Raw genomic sequence first — 21,755 nt, 5'->3', positions numbered from 1 at the left:
GGGCTTAAACCAGCGGCCTTCTTGCTGTGAGGCTTTTGTGCTACCCCCTGCTGGTCTGGATGCTTGTATAGTTATAGTTGCATTCAGCAATGGCTGGTGGAAACATTTCACTGTTTTTTTTTTACTGCATCAGTAACTTCTGCATGAAGATATTTTAAAGATCGTTGGAAACTGGTAGCCATTGACTTCTACAGTATTTTTCCCTATTTTGAATTTCTGTTACTACCAGTTTATTAACAGTTCATTTGTTTGAAAGCACTTGAGTGTAAGTAATTTTTCATTTAAGGGGGAACTATACCTCTAATATTTTTAGTGTAGGATGAGGTTGAGGGTGATTCTTACTTTTTTTCCTCCATGTCTTTGTTCCATAAACTACACTACCGATCAAAATTTTGGGGTCAGCTTTTTTTTTCATGTTTTTATTTTTAAAGAAAATTATTTTGTGCATCAAGGCATTAACCCTTTAACAAGCATCATAACCACCAGGTCGATCTTTTATCCATAGGCTATCTGTCATATTATTTTAATTGCTTGTTATTATTTATTAGAATTGTGTCAGTTTATTATTTAATGCAAGTGTGGGTCAAAAAATTATTTTCAAGGAGTTAAATTCAAATGGTTAAATGTATTTTTTTATATATTATAATGTTAAATAATTTATTTCTTATTGTATGTAGTTTCAAATGAAATGAATACTCCAGTCATAATTGTTTTTATTACTATTAATAATAATAATAATTATAATAATAATTATTATTATTATTATAGTAATAATATGATTAATAATAATAAAAGTAATTAATATTAGAGTAATTTCTGAAACATCATGTGACTCTGAAGACTGGAGTAATGAAGCTGAAAATTTATCTTTAAAATCACTGGAATAAATGATTAAATTAAATGATAAACTGGTTTTGAACAGTTTTTATAGTGAATAATATTTCACAATTTTACTATATTTGCTGTAATTTTGATGAAATAATTGCAGCCTTGGTGAACAGGAGAAGCTTATTTAAAAAGATTTAAAAATCTTACTGACCCTAAACTTTTGATGGGTAGTGTACACACTATTTATAATTCAACAATTAAGTCATACTGTACAGTGTGTACTCTAAAACGAATCAATAACGAGGAAATATAATTTTGCATTAAAATCCAAAATCAATCAAAAAGTGCTCAGAGGTAGCTTAAAGAATGTGTCGGTGCTCTTTGGGTAAGGCATGTCAATAAAGGCTTTTTAATTATTTTTCCACATTTTTTAACTGCATTGGATTGACTTTTGCTGTTTATTCTGACTAATCCCTTACACAAAGAGCACCGAAAGAGCATTATTATACATAATTTTGCATTTGTTTAGATACAAAATTGTAACATGTTACACCAATGCTTAACATCATCAGTGTACAGATCGTCTGTCTGAGCAACTGTTTGTCCCTGTAACTGGAGTGTCTAATTGCTATATAAATGTAAACACCAATAACTTTTGCAATCTGCATCCATCCATTATGAAACACTGGACAGAACTGTGGCCATTTTCAAATGTGCATGTGCCAGAAAATGTTTGTTTGCACATCAGTGATAATTCATTTAAGCGTGCCTCATGTACAACTCCTGAGGCAATAAAATAATCACCCATACCAGCTTAGATTTGAGGACACTGATTGGCTAAACTCCATGTCATATCTTGAAAGATGTTCACAGTAATTGCTGCTTGCGCCCGCCTCCTGTGGACAGTTTATCCATCACCCTAGAGCTGAATTTGAGACTTTTTCTATTGGCCTGTTCTACTTGTTACAATTATCATTCTTGATGTAAACAGGCTGATTTGTATTTTAAAAAATACAATACACATGCTTCTGCTTAGAAATATCTATCAAGCACAGAATCAAAACAAATCCAAGCAACCCAAGATATTTTTTTTCCAATTCTAATCTCATTGTCATTCAGATTGTAGTTTTGTCTCCTATTAAAGTTATTAAGTACACAGTAAGTGCAGAATAAATATGGTGGCTTGAGAAATACAACATACTGTACCGTTATACCACATAAACTTAATATTCTTCTTCTTCTGAGACTAATTTCTTCTAGACTGTTCATACTACTACCACCAAACTTCCTCCAAACCTTTTAACTGGTCTGACTCGGGTTGCTATATCTTTCCCAACTGATACAAATTACGGTTTTCCGAAAACTGTCCCTGAAAATTCAGAATAGTCCCATACACTTAACATTGGACCAAATTTTGTTACCTGATAACTTTCTACCAGACTGTCATACAGACTTAATGTTGGGCTCATTTAATTCAGACTACCAATCTGCCAATCACTGATGACCTTTAAACTTACTAGCCACACCCTAGAAACCACTACGGCACCTTAGCAACTGTCCCATAGACTTCCATTGTAAAAAACTGCCATTGACTTTATATTTTATACATACTAACAACATACTAATTCATGCTAACAATATAATAAGACATACTACAAACATACTAACGACATACCAATCCATACTAAACTCATGCTAACAACATGCTATTTTATGCTTTTATGCCTAGCAACCATTCAGAAAACCTCAGCAACCGCCTAGAAACCCCTTAGTAATCACCTAGAACACCATAGCAACTGCCTAGCAACCACCTTGCAAGAAACATGCCAATCCATACTAGAAACCTGCTAACCTTTATGTAGTTCTATCTATGCCAACTGTTTCAAACTTCTTAAAGACTACTTCAGTAATTTAAACTTTAAAACTACTTCAAACTTTCAGACAAGACTTTCTCGAGACACCACAAAGTTTGTCTGTGAACTTTACTTTTCTAATTGTAATTTGTGATTTGCCTTGTAGATGATTGATTTGGTCTCTTTAATATTGACTTTGTAAAAAAAGAATAATTCCATAGAAATAATTACAGTCACGCTTTATTTTAAGGTACAACTCTCACTATTGGTAAACCATTAACTATTACTTTTAGCTCAGCAAACTCCTAATTCGCTTTTTAATATTGATTAAGCTAGTAGAATAGGTGTTAGGAAGGATTAGGGATGTAGAACACGATCCTGTAGAATATGGACTTTACTCTATAAGTACTAATAAACAGCCTGTATCTTAATAATATGCAGGTAACAAGACATTTAAACATCTGAACATCACATTACGACAAAACAACTCCAGGATAACATACAAAACTTAAAAATAATAACAACAGTAAGAAAATTCAAAAATAAATAAGTAAATAAAAATAAATAAATACAAATAAAAAGAGAGTTATTATAAAGTATAATTATTTACATACAATATCAGAAGTAATTCACTGTTTAACCTTGATGTTTTGTTTAAGTTCTATTCTGCTGTTAGATCCACCTAGTTGCAAAAGTGTAGAAAGGGGTTCAAAATGCTATATAAGTCTTTTAACTTCCTTTTTATAATGTATGTTAGTTTTTTCAGAGCAACATTACAGGACATTTCCTTGATCCATTGATTAGAAGAGGGCCTTTGCACCACTCAAATGATATCTTTTTGAAAGATTCAAACTTGGCTCTCTCCATCTTATATAGACGTGATGACGAGACTCCAGTGATGACGGCCCATCAGGTGTTTGAAGAGTTCATCTGTCAGCGACTGATGCAAGGCTACCAGATCATTGTACAGCCCAACAGGAAGCCACAGCCTGCTATAGCCCCGCCCCTCAGCAGCAGTCCCCTGTATTCCAGAGGTACATCACCTGCTGGAGGCCCTTAGATATGAACACTAGCTGCATTTTGTCTTCCTGTTATGAACTATGCTTCAATATAATGCAGGTGAAAGAATTAAAGGTGTGCTTTTCAGGGCTGGTGTCTCGCCGTAAACCAGAAGAAGAAGAGAGTCTTTACTGGCTCAGTATGGGCAGAACTTTTCATAAAGTCTGTCTTAAAGATAAGATCATCACAGTCACCCGCTACCTCCCAAAGTCAGTTGATGTTTTTATTCATTCAGATTCAGATCATGTCATTTGCTCTTCTATACATGAATTGTGTGTGTGTGCATTTTTATTTTTGGTTCATCTTTAGGTATCCATATGAATCAACACAGATTCAGTACAGCTACAATCTGTGCCCTCCACATGCAGATGCCCACTTCATGCCATTCTGGGTAGAGTTCAGCCACGAGCGGCTGGAGGAGTACAAGTGGAACTATTTAGACCAGTACATCTGCTCTGCCGGATCAGAGGACTTCAGGTAAGTAGTGTTATTCAGTTCACACCATGGCACTGACACAAAACCTATACAGGTCCACAATAGGGTTGGGTACCATACCAATATTCTTAGACTGAATCACATTTTTTTTCACTTTATCTCAAAAAACATCTACAAACACACAAACTCCAAAAAACAATGTAGTGTACATGCCAAACCGGTGTGTGGTGTTGTAATTATCCTACAGAGATGCTCAAAAATGGAGAAGAAGAATTGAAGCATGCACATATGCACACATTACTCACTATTACCTACATTAGTCCACTAATATAGTCTTCTTGAAGGGGTGAATAAATTCAGTGAGGGAATTCGTGCACTGAAAAGAATACCGTTTTCTTTGTGTTTTGCTGCTTGACGAATCTTTCAGATTAATTAGATTTTCATCTTCTTGGTCAGACCCTGTAATAGTTATTCAACACTTAGTGAGCTGTCTATTAGTAATGAAACAAAGACTTTTGATTTCTGTCATGTATACAAACAAGTGGTGTAACGGATCACAAATCTCATGGTTTAGACCACATTATGATTTTTTAGTCACGGTTTGGACCATTTTTTGGATCACACAAAAAGGAGAGGAGACAAATGTAATTTGCTTTCCATTTTTTATAGAAACAGTACTGCAATGCACTTTTGTTTTAACAAACGGAAGTTAGACGCTGTAATTTTATTAAAAATAAAATGAAGAAATAATCAGCTGAAAAAAAATAAATTGTAAAATATTCAGAACTATAAAATTCACTGTTACTACTGTTGGTGATGAAGCTAAGTGTATAAATCTAACATTATAATTTGTACAACCCATATTTGTTTTTAGTCTCATTTTCAATAAATGATTCAGTTAAGCACTCATAAAACTTCATGTTTCATTGCTAGATGTTTTATTTTTGAAGAATTATTCAGTGGCATATTTTTGATGGCTGCCTATCACCTATTGGCTAAATAATGTAATTGCTGCCTACAACTTTCATTTTTGAGTGCCAAGTTAAATGCTTATGACGGTGATTTTAATCTTTACCATAAAAATCAGTGGTTATAGTTAAACCATAAACTGTTATCCCAGTACTTCCATTTTATTAGACTGTTTGTAACTTTATAACCATTCAAAAAACTAAAGACTGAATCTTTATTTTTGTGTATTTCAAACACAGATTTGAATGCAGCAATTCGAAGGATTAACAATCATATGCAAATCACTATCTTTTATAATTTAGTTGCGGGGTGTTGAGCCCTAATCTTTTAATGATTAATCGTGCAGCTTACACTGAATGCATTAATGCAGGCTAAACAAGTAGTGACAGAAAACACCTTTAATAACCTACAGGGGTGATAGCGTTCCGGCACCACGCCGGATTTCCGGCGTACTGTGGCTGCGGGAAAAAAAAATCAGGTTCACGGATATTGATCTGTCATTTCTCTAGATTCACAGAATTCACTCACTGCTGAAGTGCCATTTTGTGTGCTCGTGAATCATCTTTTGAGTGTAGACGCCATGTAAATAAAAGATTAATTGTGTAATTTAGAGAGCTTTATAAATTATAACGGATCTTTGTGAGATCTCTATGAACTAAGATTAGTGACGCTTTTTAGTGATAATAAGAGGAGCGTGCTTTGCACTTTCCAGGCAATAATCCATTCAGAATTTGTATGAAACTTTCGTTTTCGGCACATATACGCTGATATGTTTTGGGAATGACATCTGCATATTTACACTGGGTTTATTCTCGAAATAACAGTGAAGCAATAGACGGGACAAAAATATATTTCCCCCTTCTCCTTAAACAACTTAGTGTTTCAGCTATGACATAGTTCAGTTTTTGTATGTAGCCTAATAGCAAAGTGTTTATCCTTAGTTTCGTTTTTTATTCAGCTTATTTAGAAATACGTTTGGAGCAGTTTTTATTCGTTAAAAATAAGTTTTTTTTTTAACAAACAGCGCCCAGCGGAAGACCATCATTGTCTGTTTGATCAGTTTGCCTTCTCAGATCATCACGACTTGCCTAAAATAAAAGATATAAAACAGTTCAAGTATAAAACAATGGTAGCTTAAACGTTAAAGAATGTGTGCTATTAGGCGCATAGTTTGCTTATAAAAAGCTTGCAGGACATCGAGGCGCCAGAGCAATCACTTGCATTTTTTCAGTGGGAGCAATTTAAAGTTATCCTTCATTTTTGCTCACAAAGTACGAGTAATACATCAAAAAACGTTTCTGCGTTTTTATAAAATAAAGAAAACCAAAATTATGCGCTTTCTGTCGTCTGGTTTTTGAACAGGAGCGCTTAACAAAATGAAGCAAAATGTATATGCCTCACAGACATAATAAATATATTTATAGAAAGCTTTAAATTATTACTTAACGAAATAAAACAAATCGAAAACAAAAAAACTCCTTCATGTAATCCGTAAAGATGAATTTCTAAAGGCGAGTCCAAGAGGAGATTGCCAGTCAGGATCTTTGCGACACTGACTCAGAATAAGTTTATTAATAAATAATTAAGATATGTCCTTACTCTTTCCTCGACACATTCATTGTTATTTGTTTTTGCCGGTGCTTGGGGCGAGTTTTAGCTTATTGTGTGCGCTTGAACGCGGATTCCCAGTAGCAGTTTTAACATGGAGTGACACGACATCTGACGTACAGATGACACTGGCACATGCCACTGAGTGTAGTGACACTTCCGGTGGCACGTCCGGGTTTCCACTGTCATGTATCACTCGCTAGTGGCATGTGTATAGTGACCTGTGTCACTCAGAGTGTCGCGCTGCATGTCACTGCAGTGACATCGACACCCGGCGAAGCTTATGACATTAATTAACACGAGCAAAACCATATTTAATCATTACGCGACTTTTAACCTAATTTATCGCGTCGCGAGTTAGTTTATTTGCTGAGCTACTCCACGATGTTTTAATTTAAACGCATTTATTTTATGTATTCGTAGTCATACTTCCGTACGTAATATAGTCATTTGACAGTACATGTCAGTCAAATTTATTGTGGCATGCTTATGTATGGGAGGGGTAACACTTATCTGTTGTACTGTATATTGCATCCTGGCAGTTCCTTTGTTCCCTACAATATGGACTTTTCTATGTTTTTAATTCATTCATTTATTTTATTATTTAACTTATTTTCATTTTAAGGTATTTTAAATAATATCCTTTAAAAAGTTATAATAAAATGCATGTTGAAAACTCATAACATATATGCATGTAAGATAACAGGTGTTATTTGCCTAATGATTTTTAAATATTAAAGCAAAGAGACTAATGTGCTTATAACGTGCTTATACTGACACCTACTGGCACATGTCACAAGATCACTGACACTGGCATGTGTCACTGACATTACTGGCATGTGTCTAAAAAGAGCCACTTGACAATAATGATGATCAGGGTTACACATAGGCTGTTAATATATTTGGGCCCACAAGTTATGTGTTAAAAGTGCGTTGCATACATAGTACCCCCACCCCTACTCACCTCAGGGGCAAGGAAAAAAAGTTCAGGCTCAGGAATTTTTTCCGCTATCAGCCCTGAACCTAAGACACCTACCACAGCTTCTTTTTTATCATTATATATTAAAGGAAAATCTGAATCCTGTAATGTGATTTAAATGACATGAGAGGCGATCTCTCTGTGATCATTACTAATTTAGGATTCAGAATTCTAAATTAGGATTCTACAAGTTAAAAAAAACGTATTAATCTGTGAGTCATGAGTGTTCTGAACCATAGGTTGCGATCCGTACAAATCACAGATCAACCGTGATCCGTTACACCCCTAATGCAAGCGTTACTTTAAATAAATAATACTTTATTTTGATAGCTACACTGATAGGGTTGCGCTTTAGATCCCATCCATGTCAACTCTCATAGTGAATTGTGGGTATTCTAACTGTTGAGTGTACATAGGTTGTCGACTTGTTATTGCTGTGCATTCTGAGATTGACTCAGTGCACTTCATAATATCCACCATGATTTCGGAAACCATTAGAAATGCTGCTATGTGTATAGTCATTTCTAGAGGCTGATTTCAGATACAAACAAAGACCTTTCTGTATACAAATCAACACAAGACAAACATGCCTCTCAGTTAAGCTAATAAGCTCAGTAGCTTTTGTGTGCTGTCTGCTCTTGTTATCACTATTGCGTACAGATAGGGATGAGACATTGCCTGATGACATCATAGTTACACACAATATGTGGATTGGGTGTTCATACAAAAAAGTTAGGCCTTCAGTTTCAGATGTACCCATGCTAGCACATGGTTTTAAAAGATAGCAAATAAATAGCACATTTACAGGTAGCTGGAGCAAAATGATGGTTCTGTCTGGACAAAGCCAGACAAGATAAAATCTTTTTGCGTATATTGGATAAAAAGGTGCTCCGGTTTCCCCCACAGTCCAAAAACATCCAGTATAGGTGAGTTGAATAAGCTTAAAAGTGTAGTGTATGCGTTTTAATGTAAGAGTGTATGGGTGTTTCCCAGTGTTGGGTTGCGGCTGGAAGGGCATTCACTGTGTAAAATATTTGCTAGATAAGTTGGTGGTTCCTTCTGCTTTGGTGACCCCTGATTAATAAAGGGACTAAGCCGAAAAGAAAATGAATAAATGAATGTATAAAATGGATTGCCATGTGGACGGGGCCTTACTTGTTTTAAAAAGTACTGTACTTGAGTTTTAAAAGTTTGATACCAAAAATCACTTTATACCAGCATCGTAAAAATCCCAAATGATACACAAAATTCTTTATAGTTATCCAGTCCTTTGTAACGGTGGTCATACAAAACATAAGAATAAAATATGTACATCTACATAAGTAACCCAAACAGTATAATATTTCTTAACACTAAAAAAAAAAAAAAAAAAAAAAAAAAAAAAAAAAACAATAATAACTATTTAGGTAAGGTTCGAACTCGGGTCGCTCTGGCCGCTTTGGCGACACGCTGTCTTCCTTCAGCTCCGGCGATGAGAGCGTCAAAATTCACTACATTGATCTCGTATTTAAGCAGCATATCAGTCACATTCCAGCATAAAATATGCTTTCTTTCTTTTAATCACTTCTTATAAAATTCATTTAACAATGAAAGAACAAGTTGCATGTGGTGGGGCTTTGCTCCGCTTAATTATCCCATATGTCCATATGTCTGAAATATCCTGAAGCAGCAATACTGTATTTTTTACTGTCGCATGAGATTCCCACTTATTTTAAGTTAAATATATATAACAGTAATGCACATCAGTAACTCGCCAGTAACCTTTTTTAATCTATGTTCCTGTAAGAAAACTTTGTAAATAATTGGAAATCCGGCGACTGCAAAAATCAAACCCTTGGTAACAACCGTGTTCGGAACCAAAGTTCAAAGGTCTGTGTTCTCTTAACTCCTCTTAAGTGGTGGACTTCTTCATTCTGATTGGTTGCCGCTGAATCGCATCATAGCTCATTACCATAAAGTTAACTTGATTACAACTCTCCTCGACCCCCACAACGGCGGTGACGTGCTGCGCTGCTCCTCGCTGCTTATCGCCGCCGGCTCTCATTGACAATGAATGACTTCTGGCTACATTGACGCTCCCGCCTCTTTCAGCGTGTGAATGTACGGTAATTAAACATGCTGATTACTGGACCACACTAGTGCTGTTATGCTGGTGCATCTCGAATAAAAAATGAGTACTGCACTGTCATCAGCAAGACTCTTTTAATCACAGTATTACTTCCTATTGATGGCTTAAACTTTTTAACCCATTTTTAAATTTTTGATCAATGTCAGATTTATTAATGTAGTGAATCATCTGATTTTCCTTGAGCAGGTGTAATATTCATTAATATTATTATTTTAATTCTTGTATTAGAATACAAGACACTAAAGTGCCGCTGTCATCATTAACCTGCATTCTGCATTCTGCTCACGGGGCTGCGAGAAAATAAATAAAAAGAGCAGAGCTGCGGCTAAATAATGAATAAAAAGAGTGAGGCTATTGTCAAATAAATAAATAAATGAAAAAAGTGCGACTGCTGAGAGTGCAAGCAGCTAGGGACATTGGCCCTCGCGGCCAAAAAACGGACCGGCCCACTGAGAATTCTACTGGTCCTTCCGATTAGCCAATTTGGGCCTGGCCTTAGTCCTCAAGTCAAGTTCCCATTTCTCTCTCCTCCACAGTCTCATTGACTCTCTGAAGTTTTGGCGGACGCGCTTCTTGCTTCTGCCAGCGGGGGGAGCCAGGCGAGTAGCGGATGGTGAGGGTCACTGGGATGTTTATGGAGAGGGAGCCGGGGCAGGACGAGATGGCCTCGCTGGCACAGGGGACTGGACCCTTTTAGATGGATTCATCCGTTTTTTGGAAGGCCTGAACAGGATTCGACGGCGTCATCGGTCTGACCGAATGATCCGCGTGAGTGCACAGCTACAGTACAAGCATGCTACTGTACTTTTCAAAGGGGTAAAACTACCCATCAGGGTAATAAAATAACATTATTTTGACTGTCACAGAAAGGAGCTACCATTAAAGGCCTGCAGGTGACAGGAGCCCTTACATCCTACACCCCAGAGCCGATAGCGCCCCCTCTTGGAAAAAAGGGCACCTCTGCTCTCTCTGCACTCTTGGAACTGGAGCAGACACAGAAGTGAGTTTTGCAGGCACATTTTAGTGAACTAAAACACTGCAGTTAATGAAAAACAGGTAATTGTTTATGCCAGAAACAATGAGATTTGGACTTTTATCTTGTGCCACATATGATCAGTGTTTATAAAATGCCAGAGATTCCAGGGTTTTTGCTAATGCTGCTGAGATGCTTTGATCTGCAGGACTTTTGAAGAGCAGCAGCTTGCCGCTCAGCATGGTGGGAAACCATGTGGACCTTTCAGTGAAGCTGCCAACGTTGCCTTGACAACCACGTTTGTCGATAGCCCTCGTAAGGTAAGAGAGTGCTGTCGGATAGTTCCTGGCTTCCTGTGTGTACGCTTGTGCTTTTGAGTGGCCAAGAGAGCTTTTATATTTGTGCAATGAGCACCACTTGCTGTCTCTTTAATTTTTGTCTTATCTTCGCCTTTGTCTGCTTGGTTTTAAAACTGATCACAGTATTTGGAATGGAATAAACAATTTTATGTAAATGCAACTATTATAAGACGCCTCAATAATGTTTTGTCTGTTGGTTTAATGTGTGATTAGCTTCTTATACAGAGAAAACTTAAAGTTTCACTTGAAGTTTTTGTAGATTCACTGAATTTTACGGATTTGGGTTAATATTTGCTTTATTATATAAAGGTCTGATAATGTTTTTTTCAAATTTAAAAAATATAGAAGTCAGAATTGGTAGAAAATGACAATATGGATAAGTATAACAATGGGTTATTCCAACAAATATGGATTGTCAAACATGTTTATATTCGTTTGAATGCAAAACAATACCAATGTTTTAACTTAAAGGGCACCTATGATGAAAAACATCTTTTGGGAGCTGTTTGGACAGAACTGTGTGTAGGTATAGTGTGTCCACAGTCATTTTGGGGTGATATAGAGACAATAAGTCTCTTTTAAATAAATCTGATGCTAAAATGTGATCTAAATGCGAGGGCCATTTTAAGGCCAAATTGAACGTGATTTAGGAGGAGTGTGGTTTCCCCACCCACCAAATTGTTGACAACCGCGTATTAACATGTCTCCGTAGTAACGCGTATAATCATATCAACAAGACAGGACGTGCACAAAGCAACTAGTATTAAAAGATCTGTTCAGCTCGCTGTGATCATCAATCATCATCAAATGTGATCAAGAATAAATTTTACAAGTTTAAAACATTTTTTAAAAAGTGGCTGTTTGTAATAAATTACAGAGATTACCATCTTTACTTCATCAGTACAGCCGCGTGTCAGTACAATTATAAATGAAGATGCTTCAATTTCGCTTTGTGGACATTAAATCAGGTTTATTTTGTACAATAACATAACGGATATTCATACAGCAGTGCATATTAAAGTGTATCCTGTAACATTTGCTGTGCAAAAACCTGCTTCCTTCATGTCTGTCACTGTGCTGTTTATCTGACGCAGCCGAGGTGGAGAATGACTGTGCATTCACACGGGGGTTCAGCGTCTACACTTTACAGAGGGCGTGTCTGAAGTTGGGGCTGACACAATAGCAGCATCAGACAATGAAATTAGTCTGCAGTCGGCTACTGTCGGAGCAGGAGTATTTGCATAAAGCAATCTGACTTTTCTGTTGGCGCTTAAAAAGTTGAGAATTTCCCATCTTCTGGAGCGAGCAATGCTGAAAGACACCGAATGGAAAACTTTTATGCTGGACGCTTGACGTGGGAACAGTGGGTAAGGAGAACAACCTTTAAAGGCACAGGCAACAAAAACATCTACATTGTGTTCAAAGCAGAAAATTACAATATCCTGAAAAGTGTAATAAATAATCTGATGGGTATTTTGAGCAGAAACTTTACAGACACATTCTGGAGACACAAAAGACTCATCTTAAATCTTGAAAAGGGGGTAAAATAGGTGCCTTTATAAAAGCAGTATTTGGTGCAACATTTGAATCAAAATGATTGTAATTCCAACCAGTTGTCATTTTCTAAAAATCTTTTAAATGACAAAACATTTGTACATAATTTTAAAATATTGTTAGACCTTTATAGTGTAAAATCAATATTGTTTTAGTCTGACCCATACCTAATAAATACAGTCAAAATGAGAGAATTTTCTGAACTAAGAAGTCCCTTCATTTTTAATCCATAACTGTATGCCATTAGTTGCGTGTTGACATTTTAACACTGTTGACAGCCCAGTTTTCATTTAGTTCATGTCCTCCTTTATTCTTCAGTATTAAATCTTGGATATTGTTTGCAGTGGGTTTGTTTTCTTGCTCTTTCCTTGTCTCTTTTGACCTTTGCCTCCTCCAACACTGCCTTGTTCTTGCTCTGATCTCTGGGGGTTATTTTCTCTCTTTCTGGTGTTTTCCTCCTAATATGCTGACAGGATGCAGCCTTCATTTTGGACTTTATTCGTAGTCCACGTTCCTCCTACATCTGTCACTCTCAGGTCAGTCACTGCTCTGTAAAAGCCGCCTGTATCTTGCAATGCATTATATTGCATATATCATGTGTGCATGCCTGCGTACTTGTCCAAGCTCTCACTAACATTGAAAGTGTTGTAAATTTTTTGTCTGGTGTTTTTAATAGTAAAGTGGTTAAAGAAGATTAATTCCTGTTTGTTTGTTGGAGTGTCAATATGACACATAGTGCAAATGCAATGTTAGGGTCACAAGATTCACTTCATTTAACACACAACCATTCTGCTGTAGTATTAGTCTGCACCGCTCTAGTAGAAGAATGAATGTGCACTTTGCATTCAATCTAACTTCACATCCTGAGCTCATTTAGAGCACTGCTAATCTTACACAGCCAGATTTTTGTCTGGCGGCACATAGTAGCTGTTCCACATTGCGGCTAATTCTGGCCAGGAGCAGATGGGAAGAGGCCATCTGACCAACATGTAATGCAAATTCCAACAGTTTAGCCAGAAATAAGTGTAACGTTTATGATACCACTGTATACTGTATGACTGCATGACATTGGAAAATAATGGCATTGCGCTGTCTTTTTTTCTGTGATTTTTATATATTGTGATATGAATATAATTTCACCAAATGACTTGAATAGCCCTATATGAAAAGAATTCATAATTTTACACTGTTTGGAATGATGTCATTGGTCAGTGCATCTGCATTAGATATATTCTCTTTATTCCAGACACAAGGTCCAATAGTGTAAAAGACAGACAAAATAATACAAACCACACAATATACCTTAAAGACAGTTATGCCAACGTTTCATCAAAGGTGACTGATAACACACCTCAGTAAGCCTAGGGTTCATCAACAACATTAAAATGCCATTCTGAGACTTCTACAATCGACAGATAAACTTTAATAAAATTAAAGATGAAATTTCTCGTCAAAGCAAAAAATGATCAAACTTTTCCCTTACAAAATAATTCGCCTGTACTACACCATCTATGTTTTTTAGGAAGAATCTTTATACAATCATTGTAGGCAACCTGCAACTTATGGACACTCTCTTTTTAAAAATTATATCACAGAGGAGCTGTGTAAAAAGAACTGCAATAAGTTCTTAAGAGGTTTACCTTAACCTGCTATGAACACAAATAAAAGTTTCTCACCAGCATATTTGCTGAAGCATACAACTTTTGATGTTCCCTGTACATATCATTACCATCACTCATATCTTCAGTAATGACATGCCCTAAATATTTAACAGTTTTAATACCATTTAAAACTTGTCCTGGCAAATAAAAATCTGGAAAAGCATATCTCTATGTTCTTTGTTTCTACACATCATGTAACACTCTTTTTAAAATTAAATTGCACATCATATCTCTGCCCATAATCTGCACAAATATCAAGCAGCTGCTAAAAAACGGCGCTACTTGGGGAAAAGATGTAATGCATGTAATGATTTATTATAGAATCACCGAGCAAACAGCCAGTCCTACAATCACTTAATTATTCAGACAACTCATTCATGTAAAACATTAAAAAGAGCAGGTGAAAGTAGACAATCATGTTGTACTCCATTACATTCTTTAAATGCATCAGATACAGAATGGCCCCACTTAATCCACATATATTGATTAGTACACTAGTAAGTTAAAATTCTTAAATTATTATTGGGCATTCCTCTTTGTTTAAATTTGGTACAAAGCTTTTGATGATTAACCTCATCAAAAGCTTTAGAGTCACCAATAAAACCAATTATAACCATAGCATTTTGCCTTTTATACAGTTTTACTACTTTCCTTAACACATAAATCTACAGTAAATCAGTGCTGTGATGAGACTTAAATCCAAAATGATTATCGGAGGTCCCCAGAAATGCACCTAATCTAATATAATTCCTTCCAAAATGTTTGACACCACACTCGCCAATGCGATCGGTCTATAATTATCCAAAATTCCTACCTTTCTAGCCTTATCCTTAATAATGGGCAACAAGGTCACAGACATCATAGACGTAGGGAACAGTGCATGTAATTTACTGAAAAATCTGAACCCCCAAAGATATATGATGTAAATTACAAGCATATATAAATAGAATAAAACAATGACAAAAATGAAATAAACAATGCTTTATGGTTTTATGAAGAGTCTAGCAGTATTATCAAATTTAAACAAAAAACATTGCATTGACTTCTTTGGTTAAAGTAAATACAGTTAATCAATCGTTATAATTTCTTATACACCAATACTTTAAAATTATCTTAAAATAGTAGTTACAGGCCTTAAAACACAAGCCAAAAAAAAGCTTTTAGTCTTTTATAAACTTTTGTAATGACTTCTTAAGGTTCTTAACTGTGGTTTCTGGTCAACTATAATCCCAACTCGAGATTGCAGATCCTGCAAAATGACTATTGTGGATGTGCACATTGCAATATTGAGATGCCCTGATGTGCAGCCTTATTACAATAATTCTCAAGTAAATGGTAAATCTGTAAATCTTTAATTTCAAAGTGGTCTTCAAAGATCTTATAAAGACAATGACTAATGAATTGGAACATAATATAAGATTGGGTACATTTTGTTTTCTCATCCATGTAAGAAAATAAACAAAACTAATAGCTACTTCATCTTCTTGAGTGATCATTGTAGCAGCTTGGTAGCGCTTTGTTTTCTGGCAGACTGACATAATCTGGCTTCGGGGAATTGTATACCAGCCCACCAGTCAGATTGGAGCTGCTGGTTTTAGCCAGCTCTTGATCTAGTACAGTCCAAGATGCTTGATACAGTCTGTCTGCTGAGCCTGATACTAGAGAACTTTAAAGATGCATTCCTGCTAATCACTGGATTCAAATAGCTTGAAGTTGTCTAGAATTGTACACAGCTTGCAAGTCCTTTGTAGTTCTGTTTTGTTAGACTTGTCTGCATGAAAATGCCTTCAAAAGTAATAGTTCCTGTGCAGGAAAGACAGGAATCAGGAGCAATAGCACTTTGCACATCCAACATTGCATCTGACATATTCCCATGGGGTTTTCCAGCTTCCAGCTGAACAGGTTCCAGCAAATCCCATTGAGGGTGGGTTGTCGGACAAAATAAGCAACCAACCAGGTGAGAGAACATCTGCTGCATCTCAGGCCACAGGAGACCCAACCCCAGGCGCTAGTCTAGAGACTGGGTAAGAGAACAGCAAACTTCACTCTGACAGCCAGAAAATGTGTTCCTGTATATTCAGATCTGAGTGCGCATCTTTTTCTTTGCATATCAGGGGGCAGTCGGGGTCCAGTGGACTGAGTCTTTCCTCATCTTCCACACTAATGGAGATCCTGGAAGCCATTAAGCATCCCACGTGAGATTCTTTAAATCTTGAATTATTTATTTGTCCTCTATTTTATCAGCCGTGTGTATGTGATATGAATTGGCTTTCTGTGCTTGCAGCACTGGAGTGCAGCTTTTGCCAGAGCAGAGGGGCTTGCCTCCCAACTGCTTCGTCAGTGCTGAGGTTGTGCATTGGCTGGTCAGCACTGTGGAGAATGTTGCCACGCAGGGCATTGCAGTAGAGATTATGCAGGTAAAAATGAAAGCATTGTGAAAGCCATGATTGTCTGTCTTTTGTATTTGAAAATGTGACCAGCTCCATGACGCTCCTCTAGAAAATGCTGGAGGAAGGTCTGATTACTCATGCTTCTGGTGATGCCATGCGAACCTTTGTCTATGGCTTCTACTTCTACCGGATTGTCGATAAAGATAACGAGAAGGGTAAGAAACAACTTGAGTCTCAAGATTACTTCTGTACTGGTTGCCAAGCTGCTAGAAAGTTCTCCAGCTGTATCAAGGGGGAACTCAAATGATAGTGATTTGCCAGACCTTACTTGTTTCCTATAAGGAATGGTGTCAATTTCAATAGCTGAAACAAACACAGGACAATAAAACGACCACATTTTATTGACATAAAAATTTTCTTGACTGCTAGCGAGTGAAGACGTTTCATTTTGCTCCTGTTGCCATGACAGCACAGTAACGCTTTTGTAAGCAGCAGGATTCATTATAATACATATAAATGTCCTGTTGATGTGTTATTTGGGTGGACTTTGCTTTTTCAGTGAGCATGTACAGTTCATGCCTACTGTAGTAAGGAAGCCATTTTGAACTGTGACCAAGGCAAGCTAGTCGACAGTGCACTCTGTTTCTCTTGTGCTTTGGTCTATGCAGCGAAAGACCACCATTGCACATCACAAGTCATTGATATTTATGGGTTTCATAGTGCAGTGGTATAGGGGTTTACCCCAACATCCGGGCCAAATTTACCTACTCTTCTCTGTTCTTCATGGCCTCCTTATTATACCCTTACCTGCTAATTGGCTTCAACACTGACTTCTCTCCTGATGTGTGTTTTGGCACAGTATGGCTGCCGTCACATAATGGTGGATGCTTCACACAGATGGTGGCTGAGAAGTTTCTTCCTCCAAATGTGTAAAGTCCTTTGAGTAAAGTGCTATATAGATGTAATGTATTGTTATTATTAATTATATGACACCTGATACAGTTGGATACTACAGGGAGTGCAGAATTATTAGGCAAATGAGTATTTTGACCACGTCATCCTCTTTATGCATGTTGTCTTACTCCAAGCTGTATAGACTCGAAAGCCTACTACCAATTAAAATATTAGGTGATGTGCATCTCTGTAATGAGAAGGGGTGTGGTCTAATGACATCAACACCCTATATCAGGTGTGCATAATTATTAGGCAACTTCCTTTCCTTTGGCAAAATGGGTCAAAAGAAGGACTTGACAGGCTCAGAAAAGTCAAAAATAGTGAGATATCTTGCAGAGGGATGCAGTACTCCTAAAATTGAAAAACTTCTGAAGCGTGATCATCGTAAAATCAAGCGTTTTATTCAAAATAGTCAACAGGGTCGCAAGAAGCGTGTGGAAAAACCAAGGCGCAAAATAACTGCCCATGAACTGAGAAAAGTCAAGCGTGCAGCGGCCAGATGCCACTTGCCACCAGTTTGGCCATATTTCAGAGCTGCAACATCACTGGAGTGCCCAAAAGCACAAGGTGTGCAATACTCAGAGACATGGCCAAGGTAAGAAAGGCTGAAAGACGACCACCACTAAACAAGACACACAAGCTGAAACGTCAAGACTGGGCCAAGAAATATCTCAAGACTGATTTTTCTAAGGTTTTATGGACTGATGAAATGAGAGTGAGTCTTGATGGGCCAGATGGATGGGCCCGTGGCTGGATTGATAAAGGGCAGAGAGCTCCAGTCCAACTCAGACGCCAGCAAGGTGGAGGTGGAGTACTGTTTTGGTCTGGTGTCATCAAAGATGAGCTTGTGGGGCCTTTTCGGGTTGAGGATGGAGTCAAGCTCAACTCCCAGTCCTACTGCCAGTTTCTGGAAGACGCCTTCTTTAAGCAGTGGTACAGGAAGAAGTATGCAAGAAAAACATGATTTTCATGCAGGACAATGCTCCATCACACGCGTCCAAGTACTTAACAGCGTGGCTGGCAAGAAAGGGTATAAAAGAAGAAAAACTAATAACATGGCCTCCTTGTTCACCTGATCTGAACCCCATTGAGAACCTGTGGTCCATCATCAAATGTGACATTTACAAAAAGGGAAAACGGTACACCTCTCTGAACAGTGTCTTCATGAAGGTTGCTGCTGCACGCAATGTTGATGGTGAACAGATCAGAACACTGACAGAATCCATGGATGGCAGGCTTTTGAGTGTCCCTGCAAAGAAAGGTGGCTATATTGGTCACTGATTAGTTTTTGTTTTGTTTTTGAATGTCAGAAATGTATATTTGTGAATGTGGAGATGTTATATTGGTTTCACTGTTAAAAATACATAATTGAAATGGGTATATATTTGTTTTTTGTTAAGTTGCCTAATAATTATGCACAGTAGTAGTCACCTGCACACACAGATATCCCCCTAAAATAGCTAAAACTAAAAACAAACTAAAAACTACTTCTAAAAATATTCAGCTTTGATATTAATGAGTTTTTTGGTTTCATTGAGAACATGGTTGTTATTCAATAATAAAATTATTCCTCAAAAATACAACTTGACTAATAATTCTGCACTCCCTGTACATCAAAGTAGAAAAGTCTACCAGAAATCAGCATCACCTTAACACAGCAACCCCCAGGCATTTAGTCGATGTCAGTGTTAAACATCTCTCCACTAGTTCTTATTTCTCTGAGCATAAACAGTTCTTCTGCATGGGTAGCATTTTATTTTATGTTGCCTTTTTATGTTGAATCGCTGAATGCCTCCACATTTGTAAGTCGCATTGGACAAAGTGTCTGCTAAATGACTAAATGTAAGTTAACCGGTCTTCAGGCAGCAGGTCGAGCTTCACTGTTTAATTTCCTTTACTTAGCATGACTGTACCTTGGTATTTCTACCCTCCATGAAAACAGACCTCTATTCCCTGCAGCCCCGCTGACTCAGCTTCCCCCAGCTGGAGCGAATGTATGGTCAGCTGCAGCTTTGGAAGACTTCGCTCTTTTCCAGAGGAAGTGGTTCGAGGTGGCCTTTGTTATGGAGGAACGTCGACCATGTGACTTACCTGCCTTTCTGCTGCCTTGGTTGCCCAGCCGGCCAGCCTCGTATGCAAGTAGGCATAGCTCCTTCAGCCGCAGCTTCGGAGGACGCAGCCAAGCTGCTGCACTGCTAGGTACACACAGCCGGCTCTGACCCCATAAAAGTCATGCTCCACACCGTAAGGCAGCATGACACTCCTTACCCCTGCAGTGGTACCCCTCTGGAAGACTAGTAGATGAGTTACACAAAGTCAGATCATTTCCTCTCTTACTAAAGCATTCAGAGATTAACCTTTCCATCTAGTCACCCAACAACAGTGCACAATTGGAAATTTCTATGACTCAACTAACATATAAAGTATGCAATAACATCACTCTATACAACACCATATTCTTCTCTAAGGGTGCTTTCACACTTGGTTTAATTGCCTGGACCATACCCAAGTTCGATTGTCCCCCCCTTTGCCACCTTCTAAGTTGGTTTGTGTTCACCCTTTTTTTTTTCTTTCTGAACCCCGGTACGCTTGCGTCATCGAGCTGCTGTTATGTGTAAGGCTGTTGCTAGGTGACGAACACAAAAGCGATGCGCTAAAACGCTAAAGCGGTCGTTCTGCTTCTACTGAATATTTTGGTTTTTGACATACAGAAAGCGACTCGCGTCTATTTGCAGCAAAAATATTAAAAACATTCAGAACATCATGCCATGTCTGCAGAAGCTGTTTTTGGAGGAGACAAACAGACATTATCACTGTGCTTGCACTGGCTCAGTCCCGCTTTTCACCAAGGTACAGTATATATTACACAGACACACAAACACACACACACACACAAATGAACGATATGAAAACGATGTGTAGTTGGCAGTTCACTTCCGTTATCTGGTATGATTGCATTCATATCAGAAATTAACCGAACCAGAGTTCGCGTGAACCGTACCCCAGACCACCTCTTTCAGGCGGACTCGGGCACAGTTCATGAGTACTCACCTAAGTTCAGAAGACAGCGTTCACACTAGCTAAATGTACTGAACTCTAACATCAAACGAACCAGAGTGCGGACCAAAAGTGCTAGTGTGAAAGCACCCTGAAAAAAACCTCAAACTTTTGATTAAACCACCTCAATCATATATATTTACTTATGCAAATCTGATCGTGCGACTTTGTGTGACTCATCTCTATTCCAGGACTGCAGTGCATGCTGTTGTAGAATAGTATTCCAACTTCAGTTGATTCTCTTCATTCCCGAAATTAAGTTGTTGACATCTTGGCTCTCTTTCAGACTGATGTAGATGGCTTTGTAATCCTGTCATCCAATTGACCATAAATCTATATGACAGTGCATGTACTCTCCAAATGGTGTTGTTACATGTGTAACCCAATCAGGGAACAAATTGCTTTGCAAGCTATACCAATCAGAGCATGGACTGATGTCTGAATTTACCAATCAAATGCTATAATGATTTTTTGTTTGCCGGTAGTGCATGTTGTGGTGAAGTAGTGGCTGTGGTCCAGTAGTGCTGTGGTATGGGTTCTTCTTGCTATCCTCCATCTGTCCTGTTCCTGCTGGATGAAAGATTTTACGGCATTGTTCCCAAACCTGAGCACAGCTTTTCTGCCAGCCAATCAGCTTTCTGATTGCTTATTGAGCCAATGCCCATAGCTTTCAGTTTCTATTCCTGCCATAGAAGCTTCATACATCTTTCTTTCCTTTAATACATTGCATGATAGAAAAACACCCCTTATCTTGAAATCATCATGTCAACTCCTTCTCAGTATTTAATGTTTCAGATGTCATGAACTAAGCCATAAATGCTTTTATCACAATTACTCTCCATTGACCCATTTACGGTCGTAATGACTCCATGCCTGGCCTGTCATTTCATCCTCTTGGCCATTTCTGCTCTCTCTGTCTTTTTCGCTGTGTTTTCACCCCTCCCCTCT

General features: G+C 37.7%; 1 protein-coding gene across 17 annotated transcripts in view; it reads left to right on the top strand.

The window, feature by feature from the left end:
- Positions 1 to 21,755, top strand: part of depdc5 (DEP domain containing 5, GATOR1 subcomplex subunit) — a 50,909-nt gene that overhangs the window by 25,792 nt on the left and 3,362 nt on the right. For 4 of the 17 annotated variants that reach the window (XM_073914607.1, XM_073914605.1, XM_073914603.1 and 1 more), the window contains 12 exons: positions 3,558 to 3,715; positions 3,829 to 3,949; positions 4,050 to 4,217; positions 10,396 to 10,627; positions 10,726 to 10,859; positions 11,041 to 11,152; positions 13,219 to 13,281; positions 16,294 to 16,430; positions 16,521 to 16,601; positions 16,691 to 16,823; positions 16,906 to 17,011; positions 19,710 to 19,889. In XM_073914607.1, the coding sequence (XP_073770708.1) occupies positions 3,558 to 3,715; positions 3,829 to 3,949; positions 4,050 to 4,217; positions 10,396 to 10,627; positions 10,726 to 10,859; positions 11,041 to 11,152; positions 13,219 to 13,281; positions 16,294 to 16,430; positions 16,521 to 16,601; positions 16,691 to 16,823; positions 16,906 to 17,011; positions 19,710 to 19,889 (1,625 nt within the window). Of the gene's footprint in view, positions 1 to 3,557; positions 3,716 to 3,828; positions 3,950 to 4,049; positions 4,218 to 10,395; positions 10,628 to 10,725; positions 10,860 to 11,040; positions 11,485 to 12,868; positions 13,282 to 16,293; positions 16,431 to 16,520; positions 16,602 to 16,690; positions 16,824 to 16,905; positions 17,012 to 19,709; positions 19,950 to 21,755 lie in introns of those variants that run through there. The other 13 variants (XM_073914602.1, XM_686358.9, XM_021479301.2 and 10 more) reach the window with 4 other exon arrangements.

Source organism: Danio rerio, chromosome 10, assembly GCF_049306965.1.
Source record: "Danio rerio strain Tuebingen ecotype United States chromosome 10, GRCz12tu, whole genome shotgun sequence".
Classification (NCBI taxonomy): domain Eukaryota; kingdom Metazoa; phylum Chordata; class Actinopteri; order Cypriniformes; family Danionidae; genus Danio; species Danio rerio.
Note: the sequence above shows the minus strand (reverse complement) of the source record. Positions and strands in the feature narration are given on the sequence as shown.